At 39.6% G+C, this 18,131-nt stretch overlaps 2 protein-coding genes across 2 annotated transcripts; both read right to left on the bottom strand.

Moving 5' to 3' along the window:
• Positions 1–927: 927 nt before the first annotated feature.
• On the bottom strand, positions 928–5,301 carry LOC117386016 (uncharacterized). The gene is made up of 4 exons (XM_033983321.1): positions 5,250–5,301; positions 4,465–5,160; positions 2,269–2,355; positions 928–1,040 (listed from the first exon to the last, which is right to left on the bottom strand). Exons 1-4 carry the CDS (start codon positions 5,299–5,301, stop codon positions 928–930), a joined length of 948 nt encoding a protein of 315 aa, XP_033839212.1.
• A 3,391-nt stretch (positions 5,302–8,692) lies between these two features.
• Positions 8,693–18,062, bottom strand: LOC117386413 (uncharacterized). Its single transcript, XM_055229252.1, has 7 exons — positions 18,052–18,062; positions 15,505–15,537; positions 15,204–15,345; positions 9,904–10,420; positions 9,017–9,115; positions 8,903–8,940; positions 8,693–8,812 (listed from the first exon to the last, which is right to left on the bottom strand). Exons 1-7 carry the CDS (start codon positions 18,060–18,062, stop codon positions 8,693–8,695), a joined length of 960 nt encoding a protein of 319 aa, XP_055085227.1.
• Positions 18,063–18,131: the final 69 nt, after the last annotated feature.

The raw sequence follows: 18,131 nt of genomic DNA on the forward strand, positions 1-18,131 counted from the left end.
TGTGGTCTGTATCTCCTCCTTTGGCCAGCTTATGATTCCTTCCATCTGATTACTGGCAGGGTGTAGCTGTTTATTGCCTGGGTCTTGCTCTTGCCATTGAGCTGACTCCTTAGGACTTGTCTTACTCGTCTGAGGTATTTGGCCGTGGCTGCTTTCCTTGTTTCCTCTTCAAGGTTGCCATTTGCTTGTGGGATACCAAGGCACTTGTAACTGTCCTCAATATCTGCTATTTTTCCTTCTGGGAGGGAGACCCTTTCTGTGTGGACTACCTTCCCTCTCTTTGTCAACATCCAGCTACACTTCTCAAGCCTGAATGACATTCCAATGTCTGAGCTGTAGTTCCTGGTGGTGTGGATCAGTGAGTCGATGTCTCGCTCATTCTTAGCGTACAGCTTGATGTCATCCATGTAGAGGAGGTGACTGATGGTGCCCCCATTGCTGAGTCAGTATCCATAGCAAGTATTATTGATGATTTGGTGGAGGGGGTTCAGTCCTATGCAGAACAGCAGTCGGGACAGTGCATTTCCTTTGTATATGCCACATTTGATGGTCACTTGTGCTAGTGGCTTGCCATTGGCCTCAAGGGTGATTTTCCACAACCTCATCCAGTTTGCAATGAAGGCTCTTGATGTCCTGTTGATGTTCCAGGCCATGTTATAGAGGATATTACACCTCTATATCAATCAATCAATCAATCAATCAATCAATCAATCAATCAATCTATCTATCTATCTATCTATCTATCTATCTATCTATCTATCTCTATAGATAGATAGATATAGATAATATATAATCCAAGTACAATCATATGATAGAACTCTTCTGTCTTTCATATTGATTGTTATAGCAGAATGCTATAATGAACCATATAAACTAAGAGTGTCGGTTTGTATGTTATACTTTTAGCTCACTGGAATATCTTAGCATTTACTTCTCGGACTGGTGGCGAATGTTTCTGAAACAGTATGACTTCCTGATTGCAACCACAAATGCAAAGACCTGAATCTTCAAACCCTGAGTCTGGTAGAGGATGTCAGAGCCTGTTTCAAATGCAACAATAAAGTCTTTGTAACTGTGTTCATGTCATAAACATGTCTTTATTTTTTATTAGAAAGTTAATATTGGCTTGTGACCTCAATTTATAGCAATATTAAACAGTAAAGGGGGACAAAGGCAAACTTTGTCTTGTCTTGCCCCCCCACCCACACACACACACAAAATAGACACACAAAAAAATACAACAGTTATGCAATGGGGGAAAAAAATACAAATATGTGCAATCCTTGGTCAAAAATGAGAATTTAAAAAGGTTTTAGCAATGATTTGAATGTACTTAAATTCTAAACTTGTTGAGACTGAGAAGGCTCAATCTCCCCCTTTGGCCATTCTCAATCCGAGCACATTGTGTATATGTGTTCAAGGTGACACAGATAGCTTTGTGTCAGTTAATTTAGCAAAATGTAATGCGTTTCCTGTGTTGCTTAATGTTGCTCCAAAAATGATAAATATCTGCTTAAATACATTAAATGCCAAGAAAATGTATGTAAACAAAAAAAAAAAAAAATTGTAATGGTGAAGTAACAGGCACGTGCATGTGTGTGTGTGTGTTTGTATGTATGAGTTTGTGTGTTCTCCCAGTTGAGTGTGTGCTGAGTGTGTGTTTTGTGTGAGTGTGAGTGAGTTTGTGTTGAGTGTGTTACCCCAAGAAAGGTACTATTTATAAGGACTTAAACTAAATCAAATTCATAGAAAGTAACACGTTTTGTAATAATATTTTTATTATTATTATTTTATTAAAATTAAAGCAATGTATTGGATTAAAAATAAATGTGTAAAGAAATAAAGGGTAATTTTATATATTGTGCTATCATATCAAACACTCTAACTTTTAAACTTATATAAAAAAAAAAAATCATCATCCTCATCATCATCATCATCATTCTGTCACTATTTAAAACCCCTTTCCACACTGTAGTAGATGCATTCACTCCATGAGCCGTCCATCAGTCTCCTTTCCTCTGCCACCTGCTCAGCTGCCATGTACTGGACAAGTTTAGGAAAACCCTGGTACAGGAAAATAAATGTTTAAAACATGAACATATAAAATCGCTCAAATTCTCAATGTTCAAACTGATTTATCTTGATAGAACATACGTTTGATTTTGCAGAATAATCTGAATTTTGTCTTGATCCTGCCGAAGAAAATAGGCATTTACATTCTTATTTTTACTTTTCATATAAACTCGTTCACAAATTCTTTGTTTTTACCTGCACTGCTTTTTATGCACAGTCCAATGAGCAGACTGGAGGTGAACATCAACGCTCCAATCAGGACGTACACATGGACAGGTGTAGCTTTCAGAAACACATATTATTACATATTACATATTATTATGTTTATTTTTTTTCATTTAAAAGGTAATGTGATGTAACTTTTCTGGGAGCCCATCAATTGCTACCTGATATGGCCCTAGGTCTTAAGCTATTTTTATTGTTGTTTGTTGCCTATTATGTTTTGTATCCATCCATCCATCCATTTTCTTCCGCTTATCCGGGGCCGGGTCGCGGGGGCAGCAGTCTAAGCAGGGACAGGGTTCTGTCCCCGACCCGAAGGCGCAGGGACGCGACCCTCTCGTTCACCGGAGTGAACCCCAACACGCAGCGGCTGAGCTGTGGGGCAATGAGCAAGCCCACACCAGCTCGCCGCCGCTCCCCGCGGGCAACGCCAGAGAAATGGAGAGTCCAACCCCTCTCAAGAAGTTGGGTTCCAGAGCCCGAGCTGTGCGTGGAGGTGAGGCCGACTATATCTAGCCGGTAACACTCAACCTCCCTCACAAGCTCAGGCTCCTTCCCCCCCAGCGAGGTGACATTCCACGTCCCCAGAGCTAGTCTCCATGTCTGGAGATCCGGTCGTCGAGGTCCCCGCCTTCGACTGCCGCCCGGATCTCTCCGCACCCGCCCCGCATGGCTCCTCCCGCAGGTGGTGGGTCCACGGGAGGACGGCCCCACGTCGTTCCTTCGGGCTGGGCCCGACCGGGCCCCGTGGGGAAAGGCCCGGCCACCAGGCGCTCGCTGCCGAGCACCCACCCCAGGCCTGGCTCCAGGGTGGGGCCCCGGTAACGCCAGTCCGGGCGACGTAACTGGCCTTGATCTTTTTCTTTCCATGGGGGGGCTTCTGAACCGCTCTTAGTCAGACCCGTCTCCCAGGACCTGTTTGCCATGGGTGACCCTACCAGGGGCATGAAGCCCCCGACAACATAGCTCCCAGGATCATTCGGGTGCTCAAACCCCTCCACCACGTTAAGGTGGCGGTTCGGGAGGGGATGTTTTGTATGTGTGCCTGAATTGGAGCCTTTTCCCCCATGAAATCCTAGCTGTGTGAGTCCTTGCCTGTGATTGGAGGATTTCCCCACCTGTCCAGTCCTGTGGCTCACCTGCAGCCGCCTCCCCCCATTTAGGAAGATTCAGCATACCTGTTCAGGGCTGCTGGTGTCTGTGTGCCAATTTGTATGTGTCTCTTTTCTGTTATGTCAGTACTGATTCTGTGTTTGTTTGTCCTGTATTTATAAAATTTGTTTCTTAGTTAAACTTAACCTTTGTTACTCTTTTGTTAAAACCTTGCACGTTACCTTTTGTTTGAATATTTTAGACCTCTTTTGTTTACTTTACCTTTTACAACCCTGTTCATTAAGTTACTTCTTACTTCACAATTTTTTTCATTGTGATTTTTGTTGCCCTGACCCTAGACAAGATCGGTCGTAACATTACCTCATGTAATTGATGATGGTCCCCCACAGAAAAGTTGCATAGTGTACCTTTAATCATAAGAGTAAAGGATATATATATATATATATATATATATATATATATATATATATATATATATATATATATATATATATATATATATATATATATACTTAACATGCAAAATGTTCTTTTCTTATTTGAAATGATCCACCAGATAGGTAGATTTAGTTTTTACTTAATTCAAAGGGTATGTATTGGCAGAAATACCTATTATTTTAAATCTGTGAAAAACACTTTCATGATTTCGGTATTTGAAGGCGCATGCATTTTGTAAGCTCACCAACAGTTTCTTCCCAGCTGTAAGTGACTATCTGCTGTGAGCTCACATTGTGTGTTTGGGAGGTTGTAGATATAGGACTTTGTCGGACTGTTTAAGGCCTTGAACACATTTTTTGCCCCACATATACTTTATCAAAATCTCATGCCGCTGTACAAATGTACTTTATAAGCAGCTCCTGAGTTCAAAATAAGCATAGCCAGTTGTTGTCAGATTTTACCCTCACAGCAAAACTCTACTCTCTTCTTTAATTTGTGAAAAAGGGCTTATAAACTCATTGGTGTGTGATCTTAAAGCCTTTTCATTTTAGCTTTATTATTCTGTGTAATATTTGGGTATAACAGCCAAAGGCTCAATAATAAAATAATAAAACTCACCTTTTATTGTGATTTGGGTCCCATTCCCAAACAGGACTTGTCCACAGGCGGCCACAGCGCAGTAGTAGGTTCCAGTCTGCTCTGAGCTCACATTGTGTATGGGGAGGTTGTAGACACAGAAGTTGGTTGGACTTTTCCCTTTGTTCTTACACCCATCATGCATGTTACCTCCTCCGTGGCTGTAAAGGACTCCTGCTGCAGACTCTACAAACTGTTTGAACCAGTGAACTCTGTGTGGTCCTTCACAGCTCTCAGTCTGGACGCTACAGTTCAGAATCACAGTATGTCCTGGTTCTATTTCCTCATGTGCAGACTGACGGACCTCAATTGTAGGTTCCAAACTCTTTACAATCACAGTGACACTTTCTAGGAAGTCAATTTGGTGTAAATAGCATTTCACACAGTGATAAACAGCAGAATCTGACATGCTTACATTGTTGATGTGCAAGTCATGTTTGTCATTTTCATAATCCAGTCTGAAACGTTTGTCCCTGCTAAATTCTCCATAAAATTCATCCTTCTGGTCATATTTAAAGTAGGAAGAGATGAGTACTGGTTTCATGCCCAATTTTTGTCTGTACCAGGAAAATCTTGATCCGATCTTGACATTGTCAGAAGAAATACAAGACAATTTAATGTTATCTCCAAATGCTGCTGGGAGGAAAATATCCTTCTCTTGAAGACCATTCATCTGAGCTGAAGAAGTGATTAGAAATAAACAACAAGCAAAATTCACTGTATCAAACTGTTCAAACCATTGGAATTTTATTTAGATTGTAACTTACCCGTAGAAACCAACAACAAACATTGGACGGTAAGAGAATGCAGAGATGCCATGTTCCTCATATTCTGGTGAAATGACAAATATTGATGCTGTCTCTTCTTTTCAAAGCCTAGCTCACATGTGACTGGCAGATCAAAAGAGACACTGTCCAATGAGGTGAGCCAGCATGGCTACGCATTTTTCCATTTGTAGACTAGATATAATGTTTACAACGAGTTGTACAGACTAGAGCAAAATGTGTTCAACATATTATTTTATTATGTTATTAGATATTTCATACTAATCTATCCATGTGTAATTAGGGCAAGGCAATGTGACATTTACTTCAAATTGATCTGTCATGTTTTTCAGTTATTATTATTTATTTTTTTTATTTTTTTTTGGCTTGATAAAAATAATTAAAATTATGTTCAATATTATTTCCTAAACTTAAACAATACAGGCCCTAACTTTTCATTCTACACAGACGGTGCTCAGTTCATGTGACGTCCTCTAGGAAGATTGAGGTCAAAATGATACTGCCAGCAATAAAACAGCTTAATCTAATAACGGGCTGAATGCACAACAGATGTGTATAGCACTAAACAGGCACTCTGTTCCACATAGGCACATAAACTATTTGGGTGGTAATCTAATTTATATTTAATTCATGCAAAATGTAAATGGTGCTCCATTAACAAACAACTGCTTCCACTCGATGTTCATACACCTTTATATCTTTCCTTTGCTGTGCATAATTGTGGTCCAAAGCAGCCTCCACGCTGCAGATTCACATCCAACTATAACAGCAAACCTCCGTCATGCACTGGACTTGTGCATTTTTTTCTTTGGAGAAAAAACACGCAGGAATAACTTTGTCTGGGCAAGTTTTTTTAACGCTTTCATATTTTACAGTGCATGTGCGTGTCTGCCACCATAGCTCTTACTGGCAAATGCCAGAAAGGAATACCATTTACGCATGGTGTGGACACTTCAGCACACACCGTCGATGTGTGGCCTGCTTTAGATCATCTGTTGAACACCTGCAGGTCTGTGCATGGTGACCATGCACGAGCTGCTGTTGTGTGATTCGCCCCAGTGCTGCTGCTCCCATCACACACATGATACATGATGCATCATCAGTGCTCCGAGAGGCATGATCTCGACCATGTTGTTTGTGCAATATACAGTGTATATTTGTACACAACCCTCTTTATGCTGCATCTTGTCTGCTCACATGATATGGACCACAGATCATACACATTTAACAGAAGAAAGTCAGATTTCTTCAACCAAAGTTAGGACTTACATTAGTTTACATGACACAGGACTTGCTTTGACCTCTCCATTAAAAAAGACCCAGCCTGATCATTGTCCATTAGAAATGACTGAATCTCAATTAAAGTTTAATTTAAATGTACAGCCCTGCAAATAATGTAAATCCTAAAAATTATAAGGTATTATATAATAAAACACTAAATGAAAACCTGTGGCTTGCTACTTTGAAAGACCACTAAGAAGGGGCGGAGTCAGCAGCAGAGAATCCTTTCAGTACTTTTGAACAGGAATGCTGATCAGTTTCCAATACCAATACCAATACTCAATACTGGTCTAATCTTATGAGTGAAGGAATTTTAATGAATGTATTAAAAAAGAGATTGGATCAGTCCAAGATGCTGCTGGTGGAGGTATTTTGACCAAAAGCAATGACCAAAAGTTGCCTTAATATGTATAAAATGTATGTCAGTCTTACAATTTCCATATGCTAATTAGTATTGATATTTGAATAATAGTATTGATGCCTACATTTGCACTGAGTCAGAATCGATATATCAATACTTAGATATCAATGTTGTATGCTATGTTTAATTTCATCATATACCAGGAAAAAAGCATGTCTTCTATAAGTGCCCGGCCTAATGCACAACTTAAACAACTGTGTTATGGTGTTCTCTAATCAAAAAACATACTTGAAGCTGTGTTTTGTTGTCATGTTTATAGTTCATGCAATTTCATTTGACTTGTTTTAATCATTTTGCGCACATTTTCTATACTATGCAACAAACCCCACCACAGCTTTAAGACTCTGCTCTAATCAAGGTGACAAATGACATCTGCCCGAACACTGATGCAAGTCTCAGTCTTGATCCTGTTAGATCTAAGTGCTGCCTTTGACACTGTCGATTACACAATCCTCTTACAGAGACTGGAGGACTGGGTGGGCATCTCTGGTACTGCACTTAAGTGGTTCAAGTTTTATCTAAAAGGCAGAGAGTACTTGGTTGAAGAGTGAAGTCATAGTCTTTGGCCCACAGATACAAAGATAATGTGTCAGCAGTCACCTCCTATCTCTCTTTCTAAAACCTTTAAATCAGGCTAGAAATCCAGGGGTAATAATGGACTCAGACTTGAGTTTTAACAGCCATATCAAATTAACAACATCTACAGCTTTTTACCATCTAAAACACGTTGTAAAAAGAAAGGTATACTGTCAAATTTGGAAAGACTTATCCATGCATTTGTCTCCAGTAGGTTAAACTACTGTAACGGCCTGCTCACTGGCCTCTCCAAATGAGCGTTAAGACAGCTGCAGTACAACCAGAATGCTGCTGCTCGGGTCCTTACTAGAACCAGAATGTCCTGTGCTCAGGTCTCTGCACTGGTTTCCTGTAGCTCAAAGAACAGACTTTAAAGCAGCTCTGTTTGTGGTCAAGTGTCTCCATGGCCTAGCACCAAAGTACATCTCCAACATGTTAGTGTCATATGAACCATCTCACACTCTGAGGACTGGGGCCGGCCTCCTGTTGGTGCCCAGAGTCAGGACTAAACATGGGAATCAGTGTTTCAGTTTTATGCAGCTAAAACCTGGAGCAATCTTCCTGAAGATGTGAGACTCCTGGTAACAAAGACCTTTCTATACTAAAAACAAGTACTTTATTATTTATATTTATTTATATATATATAATTTAAAATATAAGATATATAATATGTTACATGAAAATACCACTTTTTAAATGTTTAAACAAACAGACGTTAAAGCAGAACTTTTTAATGAACCATATGAGCTAAGAGTGTTGGTTTGTATGTTATATTTTTAGCTCACTGGGGTATCTTAACATTTACATCTCAGACTGGTGGTGAATCTTTCTGAAACTATACAGTCCTTAAATGCAGGTTGTAGGAAACTTTGACATGTCAGTAAGTAAAAAATAAATAAATAAATAATAATAATAATAAAAATAGTTGTACAATTACCTGTAAAACCACTTGATAAATAAGTGATTGCACGCACTGCCTTTATTTATATATGTGTAAAAAGACAACAAAAAATAATTATTTAAAAAAGTAACAGAGTAAAAGCAAAAATGTATTGGATTAAAAATAAATGTATAAAGAAAGAAAGAGTAATTTTATATATGTCAAACACCTTTAATCTCTTATATAAAAATCATCATCATCATATAATTATTTAAAACCCCTTTCCACACTGTAGTAGATGCATTCACTCCATGAGCCATCCATCAGTCGTCTCCTTTCCTCTGCCACCTGCTCAGCTGCCATGTACTGGACAAGTTTAGGAAAACCCTGGTACAGGAAAATAAATGTTTAAAACATGAACATATAAAATCGCTGAAATTCTCAATGTTCAAACTGATTTATCTTAATAGAACATACATTTGATTTTGCAGAATAATCTGAATTTTGTCTTGATCCTGCTGAAGAAAATAGGCATTTACATTCTTATTTTTACTTTTCATATAAACTCGTTCACAAATTCTTTATTTGTACCTGTACTGTTTTTCATGCACAAGCAGAAAGTCACTCCGATGAGCAGACTGGAGGTGAGCACCAACGCTCCACTCAGGACGTACACATGGACAGGTACAGCTTTCAGAAACACAAAAGAAAATATTATTTTTATTCATTTTTTTTTTTAAAGGCAATGTAATGTAACTTTTCTGGTCGAGGGCCCATCAATTGCTTGTCTACATGGCAATTTTATATATTTACATGTAATATTCCAAAGTATGGCATTAAATCTTTCTTTGAGACAGGCAGGTCACACCACCAGGCCAAGCACAGTAAGAAGCCATGTTCTTCCTGGTATTAACAACAAAAAGACCTGTAATAAAATAAATAAAAGATACATTTAATGCCATACTGTAGTAATTCCTGGCAAATAAATATCCCCACAAGTATACCTTTAATTGGAAATGTAAAGACTTTAGAGTTGTGGCAAGTTTTTTTTATTTGAAATGATCCACCGGTAGATTTAGGTTTTTACGTAATTCAAAGGGTGTGTATTGACTTTTAATATCTGAGTTAGTTGCCAGATTACTTGAAGAAAGGGTCAAGGCAGAAATACCTTGACAATTCAAATACTTATATTATTTTAAGTCAGTCAAAAAAGCGTAAATGTAAAGCGTAAAAACGTGCGTGATTGTGCAAGCTCACCAACAGTTTCTTCCCACGAACCATTAGACTTTTAAATAACCATTGAATGTAACGGGTCCAATTATGTCAATTAGGTCACTATACTAATTGATTTCTCAAATAAGCAAGCAAGTAAGGATGTTGCATAGTTCAAACGAAGTGTTCACTGTACATGACAATACATTTTTTTAATCTTCTTTTGGCAGTAAATGAATCAAATGCATCTATGTATAGTGCCATACCTTCAAAAGACACCCTGGTTCCATTCCCTAATAGGACTTGTCCGCAGGCGGCCACAGCGCAGTAGTAGGTCCCAGTCTGCTCTGAGCTCACATTGTGTATGGGGAGGTTGTAGACACAGGACTTTGTTGGACTGTCCGTATTACTCTCACACTGATCTCTGCTGTCCCCGTGACTATAAAGGACTCCTGCAGCAGACTCTTCAGATTGTTTGAACCAGAGGACCCTGTTTTGTCCGTCACAGATCTCAGCCTCAACAGTACACTTTAGAACCACAGAGTCTCCTGGTTCTATGCCCTCATGTGGAGACTGACTGACCGCTGCCTTAACATTAAGTTGTGCAACCTTCACAAAAACAGTAATACTCTGCACAAACTGAAAGATCATGGAATAACTCATAGTACAGAAGTAGGTCCCTGAATCTGAAGATTGGGCATTTGAGATGTCTAGATTGTTTTTACTGTCATCAACAGTCAGTTTAAAGCGCGTGTCATTCTTTAGTTCGTCTTCCAAAACTCCCTTATAAGCACCACGATATATGACAGAAACAAGTCGTGGTATCTCCCCTAGACCTTGCTTAAACCAATAGTATTTAAAGACTTGTCTGTTATGTGGACATTCAAGTGTCAGGTTGTCTCCAGTGTTAACTGATATATAAACACCTTTTTGATAAGGTGATCCTGCTGTTCGATCTGAAATTGGAATAAAACATTTTTTTTTTATATATTTAGATTGGGTTGGAATGTAAAAAAATAAATAAAAAAATCACTTACCCATTGTTCCACAGAGCAGGCCTGTGAGGTAGAAAAGTATCAATGCCATGGTGTGAAAATACCATTAAGCTGATGTTCATATGTGGCCCAGAGTTTACACTGAAATCTTTGACTAAACAGGATGCAGACGATGGCCACCGCCCACTCAATTGCTAAAAAATGTTAGTGCTTTGTTGTTTTGCTCATTATGTAAGAGGCCCCCTTCTATTGCCAGGTTACATCTGTCAAACCATCAGGCCTCTTTCATGACCTGTTCTTACTGACAGTAGAACTAAACATTAAATTATTTTTTTTGCCACTAAAATGAAAATATGGCATTTTAATACTATTGTCTACTGTTCCAAGTGCTTTGTCATTTTGTGAATTTTATTGCAAAGTCAAAAATGTATAAATCTAAGTGTGTCCTGTCTCCGGTGGCCACTGTAATTTCAAGGACTACATGACATCACACAGGACTGTCCTGATCACAGCCAGGTGTTTCTGATTACAAACACCTGGCTGCAGGTGCTGAGTTTGAAGTGTGGATACTGTGGAGACCAATCACATTGTTCCTTATACATCTAGAACCCACGCTCCTCCTCTCTCGCTCTTTTCTTTAGTCCTCCAGGTACTTCTCTATTGGAAATGCGCTTGTGGGTTGAGTTTAGATGTTTAGTGTTTACAGTCTGACCAAATGTGCTGCGTCTGTATGGTACCTCACAGTCCCCTCAAGCCGCTACTGACAGTCTCTGGCTTAATAAAGTCCTTCAATGGAGGAGAAGAGAGGCTGTGGAAAAATCTGAATTAATTAACAAAATTGTCAAAACTAGGTAAACTATTTATCCAAAACAATGCAGAGGCAAAATGAGTAAAGATTTTGTACTTCAGACGGGCATTACCCAGCGTTTTTCTCAGTACATTATTATTACTTGGTGTCTTCATCTAATATTTTATCTATGGCAAACCTGTAAGACAGAGCCATGTAAATCACTGTATGATGTTTGTGGATGAGAGCTGATTGGTCCCTGTTTCACATCTGAAAGAGCTGTTTTGAAGCTGTGCTAGTGGCTAAAAACAATCATGCATTTCAATACTGGCAACTGATCAAAGATTTAAGGTCTTTTTTGGCATTCACAAAAGAGGTGCACACAGATGTTCTGCTGTTGAACAATATTATGATAACCACCTCATAATTAGCTAATAACGATAGAGTTAAATTATGTAAAAAATGTAACTTAAATGTTTGTAACTAACCTGCTCATGGTTTGCTTGATAACCACATTCTGGTTTCTTCATGACCCTGCACTGGCCACAAATGGCTTTTAAATGTGTCAAGTGACTGATTCCCATGAATAGCCTACTTGACCTTTAAAAATGCAGCATAAAATTGACTTGACAGACGATTTTTTTACAGTGATAAGTATTCTTAATAGAACACATCTAAGAGATCTGGATCAACTGTACTGTGCATTGTTCACTCTCCTTATATATATGTTATATATTTCAACCAGTGTGGATGACAGAGAAATTAGCACCACTTTTTTTTTTTTTTTTTATCTCATGTCAGTGTATCTTAGAGAGTACACTAGTTTACCCACAACACCATGATTGTATCAGACTACAATGCATACAGAGAATTCTTTCAGATTTGCAAGCATCTGCATCTATTTCCGTTAGTATCAAATGCAATACTAGGCTTTCAAGAGCGGTGACCACATTAATGCCTTTCAATCTTCAACGGTGTCCTATTTTCAGACTTTCTTCACCGCAAGTCTTGTGCTGGTCAGTACAGCTAAGTAGTATTGTACTATTAATCTAAAGATATTTCTACCACTCTAGTATGTTCTGCAAGTTTTTTGTTTGTTTGTTTGTTTTTAGCATTGATATCTGACCTGCCATTGTCTGTAAATCAACAAGGAAGGAAATTTCCTCTTGGCATCTATTGGAGATAGCATTACCCTACGTTGCATTTTTGAAGACAAGCTTGGAATGGGAGCTAAAGTTTACTGGTACAAGCAAAAATTGGGCATGAAACCAGTTTTAATTTCTTCATACTTGACATATGACCAGAAAGTTGAATTTTACAGTGAATTTCGCAGCAGCAACCGTTTCAAGCTGGATTTTAACAATGACAAACATGATTTGCACATCATGAATGTAAGCATGTCAGATTCTTCTGTTTATCACTGTGTGCAATGTGTTTTACACCAAAATGAGTTCCTAGAAAGTGTCACTGTCATTGTAAAGAATTTGAAACGTACAGTCCACAAGTCTCCACTGTACATAGAACCAGGACATTCTGTGATTCTAAACTGTAGTGTCCAGACTGGGAGCTGTGAAGGAGAGCACAGAGTTCACTGGTTCAAACAGTCTGAAGAGTCTGCTGCAGGAGTCCTTTACAGTCATGGAGGCAGCAGTGATCAGTCTATTTGTCCCCGTCATTTGTCATTTAGGTTTAAATTCAATCCTTTTCACAAAAGGATTTCACTGAAGTTAAATCATTTGTTTGTGGATTATTATTGTGATAATTTGGTAGTGAATCGAGCCATAAGATTCACCCCAAGACTCATTCAGTCATAAGACTTCTTAAAATATTAGTTTGGCCCAAATTTTCACTTATAGTTGAAATAGTTTATTAACGGTGAAGAAGAGGTAACTTTAATATTGCTAATATTCACCTGTATTCATTTCCTGCCATGTGCATGGCATTAGAATAACTTTTTCAGATGGCAAAGGTTCCTTTCATGTGTCTGATGAAGAAAATATTTTAAATTAGCTGCAGACAGTAAGCAGGACTTTGACTTTGTAACAAAGTACTGCTTTTACAGTATATTACCAGGAGGAAAAACAATATGAAATCCCTCCTATTACAGACACATGCATGCGAAATTCTACAACAAACACTAAGGTATGGGTGTGTTTACTGTAATCTCATAAATTACATTTTCACCTGTTACTAAATGTATTTCAGGATTTTCCCAAATTTCTCCAGTACAAGTCCACAGAGCAGGTGATCAGAAGGAGCGGGCAGACACCTGACACATGGAGTGAATGCATCTACTTCAATTTAAAAATATGTTGCCATTTAATAAACTAATATATCTTCTTTGCTGCTGTAAATAGCTTATATTGTATCTGGTCATATTGTATTGTGCAATGTGCATAATGCTGTGTTATGGTGTTTAATTGTGTGTTTATTCATTGTTTTGTTGTGTTTAAGCATTAACTAGTAAAAAAGGTCAGGTAACATAAGATTACTCTTCTCTGTGCTGCTTATCTTTTTTTATGATATGGTTGTTGTGTTTCAATATTTCATTAATTCAATAAATAATGAAATAACAATACATCTTGCATTGGGTTTCAAACCTCATGAGAACTGTCTGATTCTAATTTGAAAGCACTTGATTGTCATGAAAGTTGTCATGTTATTGTCATACTAAACATGTGTTGCCAGCATGTCATTTTATCAGTGTATTTTATTGTTTAGCACTTGCGCTTTTATTGATTATCTGTGTTCACTGTAAATAACAATATTTGGTCATCTATTATTTCAACTAGCATTAATGATTCACTATTTTATTGTTGTAAATATGTATTTGGTTACCTGGAAGCACGCGACCAGTCCCAAGCTAGAGCATGGCAAATTTAAACAGGCCTAGTGAATCACAGTACGATTGTGGAGAAGCAGCCACCAGACTTACATCTGTGCTGCTGTTGGGACGGTGATCTCTGTTACTGCTGTAAGTGTTTCTACTATTGTTTTATACTCCGTAAACTTAAATCCAAAAATAATCCATACTGTATCTACATTACATTGTTTTTGTTTAATTAATTATTGTTTTCACCAGGACTCTTCATGTGACTTCACTGCATCCCAATAAATGGTGGAGTACAAAATATGCTAGTTAGTATAATTGGGATGCTCCACTGCATAAGAAACTTTAGACTACTGCAAACTGTTTTAAATGAATTAGTTCTGTTTTTCATGTTTTAAGAAAGCAGGTACAGTATTTGTTTTTGTTTTTTCCCACACAGTAGTGCTTGTTCTGTTTGTCGTGCAGAGCTTGGCCCATTGGTGATTTAGAAACACTGGAGCTTCTGCCCAGAATATAAAGTAAACCTAAACAGTCACATTTATATAGCTCTTCTTCCAATGGCACTCACACACTTTACACCAAAGAACCAGTCACCACACACTCATATACCAGTGCATGCAGACACTGGAGGCAAGGCTGGTAGAGAGTCTTGTCCAAAAATACAATGACAGTGTGCAACTGTAGGAGCTGGGATCAAACCAGCAACCAGCCAAATAGATCTGGCTCTATCAACACAGAAAATGCAGGGAGTGGGATTTGAACTAACTGACTCTCGTCTCAATGAACACTCTGCCATCTCAATACTGACTATGTAATTATTTTTCTTTTATACTTGAATCTTACAATAAATAAATACATAGACAGCCAAATGAATGATAAATTGCTATGAAATTCAGTACAAACCATCACTTTTTGTGTGGGAAATATAACATCAAGGTCCACATTTGTTCTGACTGTTGAAGTAAACTTGTCAGTGAAGGGCGTTGGTGTTTTGAGCGGATATGAATTATATTTCTTTGCAGCAAAGTTTGTGGTTTCTATCAGGAAGTCATACTGAGTTTCAGAAAGGCAGACCACCAGGCAGTCCGAGCTGTAGCTGAACACACCAAACACAGGTTAAAATATCAGTTATGTCAAAAACACACAACGCTCTACAATTGGTTCAATTCAGTCTGTGAGTTGGGTCATTTTCTGAGTCATAATGAGAAAAAGGTACAATGTCCACAGACTCATGTTCAGTAGCCCTGGCACTCACCCCCTACTACTTCCTGTTAGACTGCAGAGGTATCTGAAAAGGACACAACAAAGAAAGAAACTTCACAACACAATTCCCTTTCTCTTCAATAGAGAAGGACTGAGGCTGTAGACAATTTTGAATAGAAATGAACACAATTGTCAAAACTAGGTAAACAATATTTATCCAAAACAAGCAGAGGTGAAATGAGTAAGGTTTTTATACTTCAGACTGGCATTACCCAGCTTTTCTTTTTTTTTTTTTCTCAGTACATTATTTTCTCTGTCTCTCAAAAGTTTTCATGTGAGAACTTGGTGTCTTATCTATGGCAAACTATATATATATATATATATATATATATATATATATATATATATATATATATATATATATATATATGTGTGTGTGTGTGTGGGGGGGGGGGGTGTTTTCTGTGTTTAAGCATGGACTAGTAAAAAGGGTCAAGTAACATAAGATTGCTCTTCTTTGTGCTACTTATCTTTTTATCACATGGTTGTTGTGTTTTATATTTTATTAATGCAATTAATAATAAAATTAAAATACATGCTTTGTTTCAAACCTCATAAGAACCGTCTTCTTCTAACTAGAAAGCACTTCAGAATCAGAATCAGAATCAGAAGACTTTTATTGCCATAGTCTGTGAACACAGTTCACAAACTAGGAACTTGCTACGGTGAAAAAGTGCAACATAAACACACTGAATAAATACAAATACAAATAAGAGCATGCACAAAGTTAAAAAGATATGCTTAAAAAAATCAAATTAAATACTTAAAGGGAAAAAATATGTACAATAGCAGCATCAGAACAACAGTGCAAAGTGGCTTATTAAAGTGACCGGTGTTATAAAGTGTCCAGTTTAGTGCAGATATTATAGAGTGTTCATGAGACAAACAGCAGAGGGGAAGAAACTGTTCTTATGGCGAGAGGTTCTGGTCCCAATGGACCGTAGCCTCCTGCCAGAGGGAAGTGGCTCAAATAGTCCATGTCCAGGGTGAGAGGTGTCAGCTGCTATACGGCCTGCTCGCCCCCGAGTCCTGGAGACGTACAGGTCCTGTATAGATGGAAGGCTGCAGCCAATCACCTTCTCAGCAGAGCGCACAATGCGCTGCAGTCTCTGTCTGTCCCTGGCAGTGGCCCCAGCGAACCACACAGTGATGGAGGAGGTGAGGATGGACTCAATGATGGCCGTGTAAAACTGCACCATCATCTGGACCGGCAGCTTGCGTTTCCTCAGCTGCCGCAGGTGGAACATCCTCTGCTGGGCTTTCTTGATGAGGGAGCTGATGGTCGGCTCCCACTTGAGATCCTGGGTGATGCAGGTGCCCAGGAAGCGGAAAGAGTCCACAGTGGTGATGGGGGAGTCCGTCAGGGTGAGGGGAGGCAGGGGGGGCTGTGACTTTCCTGAAGTCCACGATCATCTCCACTGTCTTCTGGGCGTTGAGCTCCAGGTTGTTGCTGCTGCACCAGGACACCAGCCGGTCCACCTCCCTCCTGTAGGCAGACTCATCGCTGTCCGAGATGAGTCCGATGAGGGTGGTGTCATCCGCAAACTTAACCAGTTTGACGGAGTCGTGGCTGGAGGTGCAGCAGTTGGTGTACAGGGAGAAGAGCAGGGGAGAAAGTACACAGCCCTGTGGAGATCCTGTGCTGATAGTCCGAGTGTCCGAGACATTCTTCCCCAGCCGCACGCGCTGTCTCCTGTCTGTCAGGAAGTCAGTGATCCACCTGCAGGTGGAGTCAGGCACGTTGAGCTGAGCGAGCTTGTCCTGGAGCAGAGCAGGGAGGATGGTGTTGAATGCAGAGCTGAAGTCCACAAACAGGATCCTGGCATAGGTTCCCGGGGAGTCCAGATGCTGGAGGATGAAGTGAAGGGCCAGGTTAATGGCATCGTCCACAGACCGATTGGCTCTGTAGGCAAACTGCAGAGGGTCCAGGAGGGGGGAGGTGAAGGACTTGAGGTGGTGCAGGACCAGGCGCTCAAATGACTTCATGACTACAGACGTCAGCGCCACAGGTCTGTAGTCATTAAGTCCAGTGATCCTGGGCTTCTTGGGGACGGGGACAATGGTGGACAGCTTGAAGCAGGCTGGGACATGACATGACTCCAGGGAGGTGTTAAAAATGTCCGTGAAGACAGGAGCCAGTTCCTCAGCACAGTGTCTAAGGGTGGAAGGAGAGACACCGTCTGGGCCCGCGGCCTTACGGGGATTCTGCTTCCTGAAAAGCTTAGTCACGTCCTGCTCCACAACTGTGAGGGCAGTGGGGGAGGAGGGGGGGTCCGAGGTGGGTTTGGAGGTAATGTCCATGATGGTGGGGGAGGAGGGGGAGGGGTGTGAAACTTCAAACCTCGCATAAAAGCCGTTTAACTTTTCTGCTAGTTGTTTGTTGTCCACGGCGGGAGGGGCTTTGGGCCTGTAGTTGGTGATTTGCCTAAGCCCTCTCCAGACAGAAGCAGAGTCGTTGGTGGAGAATTGCTGCTCCAGACGTGTATTGTATTTCGCTTTAGCCTTTTCCACCTCTTTGCTAAACACATACTTCACATACTTGATTGTCATCGTAGTTGTCATGTCTCTGTTATACTAAAGCCTGATAGTTAGTATAATTGAGATGGTCCATTGCATAAG

The sequence above is a fragment of the Periophthalmus magnuspinnatus genome, chromosome 18 (assembly GCF_009829125.3).
Source record: "Periophthalmus magnuspinnatus isolate fPerMag1 chromosome 18, fPerMag1.2.pri, whole genome shotgun sequence".
Classification (NCBI taxonomy): domain Eukaryota; kingdom Metazoa; phylum Chordata; class Actinopteri; order Gobiiformes; family Gobiidae; genus Periophthalmus; species Periophthalmus magnuspinnatus.